The sequence below is a fragment of the Embiotoca jacksoni genome, unplaced genomic scaffold (assembly GCF_022577435.1).
Source record: "Embiotoca jacksoni isolate LCO1_2020_lvr unplaced genomic scaffold, fEmbJac1.0.p SCAF_14, whole genome shotgun sequence".
NCBI classification, from domain to species: Eukaryota; Metazoa; Chordata; class Actinopteri; family Embiotocidae; genus Embiotoca; species Embiotoca jacksoni.
Genome location: NW_027185274.1, coordinates 4267305 through 4270986, shown reverse-complemented (window position 1 = coordinate 4270986; position 3682 = coordinate 4267305). Strand labels below are relative to the sequence as shown.

Genomic DNA, 3682 nt, shown 5'->3' with positions numbered 1-3682 from the left:
CTGAATCCCCGGAAGCCGGGTGTGTTGTGATGGGGCTTCCCCCTCCCTCCTCCTCCTCCTCTCCTCTCCTCTCCCTCCTCCTCTCACGGCCAGCTGACGGTTGAATTTCACCGTTTTTTGTGTTTTTTTTTGTTTTTTTTGCTCCTGCGGTCTCACTGCTGAACTCCCAAGTCATGTGAACATAGTGGACGTGTCCGTGTGAATCTCATATCGGGATATTTCTACCGTAAATCCGTCCGCTGCATTGGCTGCAGCTCACCGAGAGACGGCAGCTCTCTACCTGCTGTCAGTTTCCGCGCACACGCACACACACACGCACACGCACACACACACGCACACACACACACACACACACACACACGTCCCTTCAGGGTGACACATAGATCTCACGAGTACAATTTTAAGGTAGGCCCATTTTTTTTTATTTTTTTTTTATTTTTTTACTTGAGTATTTCCATCTTATGCTATTTTATTCTTACTCCACTAAATCTCAGTGGAAAATATTGTTACTCTACTACATTTTGAGTTTTTCACTCCCTTTCTGTCCAGTGAAAACCACGTCTCCAAATTTGGTGATTTTTTTTTTTTTTTAAATCAGATTTTTTTTTTTCCAAACTGAATGATTAGTTCCTTGATAGGTTGAAGAGAAATCGCCTACTTTTAAAACTATATAAAATATTTTAAAGCCCACTTGGATTCACCAGAAATTGCATTGTTTTTCTGAGCTTGGTGACTTTTTAGAGCTGCAATATATGGTTCTTACAGAACAGAAACGATACAAGCTGCACTTAAAACTAACATTGAATACATAAAGTAGTAAATAAACACAACCTTAAATAACTACCACTAAATTGAACATTAATTCAACAGAATATTAATCATAAAACATATCATATAATTGTAAAACACTGACAGGGAGTATTTACTGCACAATGTGTACTTTTACTTTTGGTACTTTAAATGTATCTTGCCGATAATACTTTTACTTATAAGGTTTTGATTGCAGGACTTTTTTTAAACATACAAACCATGAGACTAATTTGTATATCTGACACTTAAACAAAGTGGATTTTTTTTTTTTCATTGCTATTATCGTTATCAATGGTGTGTTTTATTTCAGTCTGATACACAAAACACAAACGTCAAAAATACATTTCAAGCTACAACTATAACTACAAATAGGCCTACTACCACAAAGAAGGTGTTATAAATAACCATAAAGCAGGATATTGGACAAAAACTCCACTGGACTAAAACTTCAGCATTGATTTAAACTTGAAATGCCCTATGCATTTTATTTCTGAACAGGTTTATATAATTATTTTTTGCAATCAATATATACAATATGAGATTCCTCTAAGGGTTTAGTCCTTTTTAAACATGAATGTGATTTCGACACTGCGGTTTCTTTTCCATGAGCCATGCGTTTTATCACGAACATCCCCGGCAGCCGATTGGCTGAGTGTGCGCACATTTCATTGCAGCTTGTCAACGCATCTTTCTCTCAGTAACCACCGGATGGGAGGCGAGGAGGAGGAGGAGGAGGAGGAGGAGGAAGGTATACGTGTTGGACTAGGCAGGGGGGAAAGAGAGAGAGAGAGAGAGAGAGAGAGAGAGCGGCAAGACGCGGAGGAACGGGTGGATGAGAAATAAAAGTGTAGCCTAATCTACTGTGGCAATCAAACGAGCAGGGGTGGTTTCTATTTTTTAATTGATTTCACGGGGCTTTGCCGTTTATTCTGAGCAGAGCGAGTAGGGAGTCAGCCACTGACGCGTAAGGTTGCCCCTCTACGCCTTTGGGCATCACCGCCAAATGAAGGATGATCGGCTTGATAATACAGCGTAATTTCACGACAAAGTGCTCTTACAATCCACAGTGAAGAAAGAGGAGGAGGCAAACTATGATCCGAGGATGATTTCTGCTAAGAAAACTCCGGAGAAGAGTCGTTACCCTGTCCACTATTTGGTGTGGCACAACAAGCAGCGACAGCTGGAGAAGGAGCTGGCAACGAACGAGCAGGTGAGACAGAGAAGAGCGATCAAACATCTTTTTTTCCACAGACACGGGGCCTGTTGCCTTATTACAGGCGATCATATGGGTGTGTGGGTCCGAGGCTAAATGGTGGTGCTATAGCTGCCATCCACGGAGCACCTCATCCAAGAACCTGGTCTGTAATAGCGCAGTTAATTGTTATGTGGTGGGTGGAGGGAGACACTTGTAGACCATATTAAGACTTTATCATTGACTATTCCTTTTTAAATCCTATCGTGAGACACAACAGGCTTTACATGTGGTGTGTACTGTGTTTGAAATACCCATCCTCCCACTCATTTTAATATGCATGGGGAGATGTGTCAGGAGTTTATTCCTGGAAAAAAATTCAAAGTGCCGCCTGGTGGTGTTGCAGTGTGTGTATGTGTGTGTGTGTTTGTCGGAGTCAGTGGTGCTTTATGCCTGTGTGTCAGCAGCATTCTTGCTACTCAAAACTGTAGGCTCTCCACCTTCCCACCAGCACCTAAAACCATTTGTGAGTGGGTGAGACAATGCGGATCTTGAAGCATGTGGGCGAGCAGTTGCCAACCACCACAGTAAATACAGTGATAGAATCATTAAGGTGTTGTATTGCCTTGTAGTTTCCAGATAGGATGAATGTAGGATTTAAAAGCGTGGATAATTATTGTCTCACACTGGTAGGATTATTGTAGCTGCAGCTTTGTGAGAGGGACCAGACAATATCATAAGAACTACACGATCACGTGCTTGCTATTCACATGCTTGTGAAGTCAGACATGTTACTGAAGCATTTCCCCACTGTATAGGATATGTACTGCAGGTGAATAAAATTGTTTTTTGAGTGCTCACATCATGCAGCAGTTCCAAGACATCACATTTGTACCCATGCGGACACACTTGCCCACACACATTTACGCACACTTGCCTACGCATGCACACCCTTACCTTCTTGTGGTTATGAAATCATAACCCAGGAAGCTTTTACTTTACACCAAAATGGTCGGCAAGCAGCTATCAAGGTGCACAGTCCCCTATATTTAAAATAAAGAAGTGCTGTAGTGACATTTACCAGTTAACCCCTGACTGTTATTATAGCTATGATTGTGAAATGCATGACACACATTTTTAGTCAGTATAAAGGTGTCATCTGAGACGATGACAGCGTCGGCTGGTCGGTCAGTACGACACTTGAAAATAATTTGACAAGTATCGGATGGATTGCCGAGAAATTTAATACGGAGCAGATGTTCATGGTCCTCAGTGGATGAATCTTAATACTTCTGTGATCCACTCACTTTCGTTCGACTGGTCCAAATTTGTGATGTCCAATTCAGTTAATGTCAGGATGATTTTACAACCAATATCCCAACAGATTCCTTGTGAGATTTGTCCTGATGCAGTGCGGACATGTTAGCTGTCTGACCGCACCATCTCTGTCAACTCTGCCAGAGAAACACGACACGAGCATCACACCAATTTCCTAACAGATAATCAACCTTGTCTGATGGCTGCAACATGCCAAGATGCATGCAGCCCGGGTGCTGAGTTTCAAGATGGCATCCTGTTATAAACATTGCTCAGTAATGAAGTAATTCTGCATTGTAATTATTAATATAGCACTACATGTGGTAATGTAAGAAGATATCAAATTATTACCACACCCCTTTT

General features: G+C 41.6%; 1 protein-coding gene across 1 annotated transcript in view; it reads left to right on the top strand.

The window, feature by feature from the left end:
* The first annotated feature begins 1567 nt into the window (after positions 1–1567).
* The window catches only part of ankrd13b (ankyrin repeat domain 13B), a 37304-nt gene continuing 35189 nt past the window's right edge, over positions 1568–3682 (top strand). Inside the window, exon 1 of the mRNA XM_069147550.1 lies at positions 1568–2020. Within this exon, the coding sequence (XP_069003651.1) occupies positions 1913–2020 (108 nt within the window). The 5' untranslated portion in view covers positions 1568–1912. The remainder of the gene's footprint in view (positions 2021–3682) is intronic.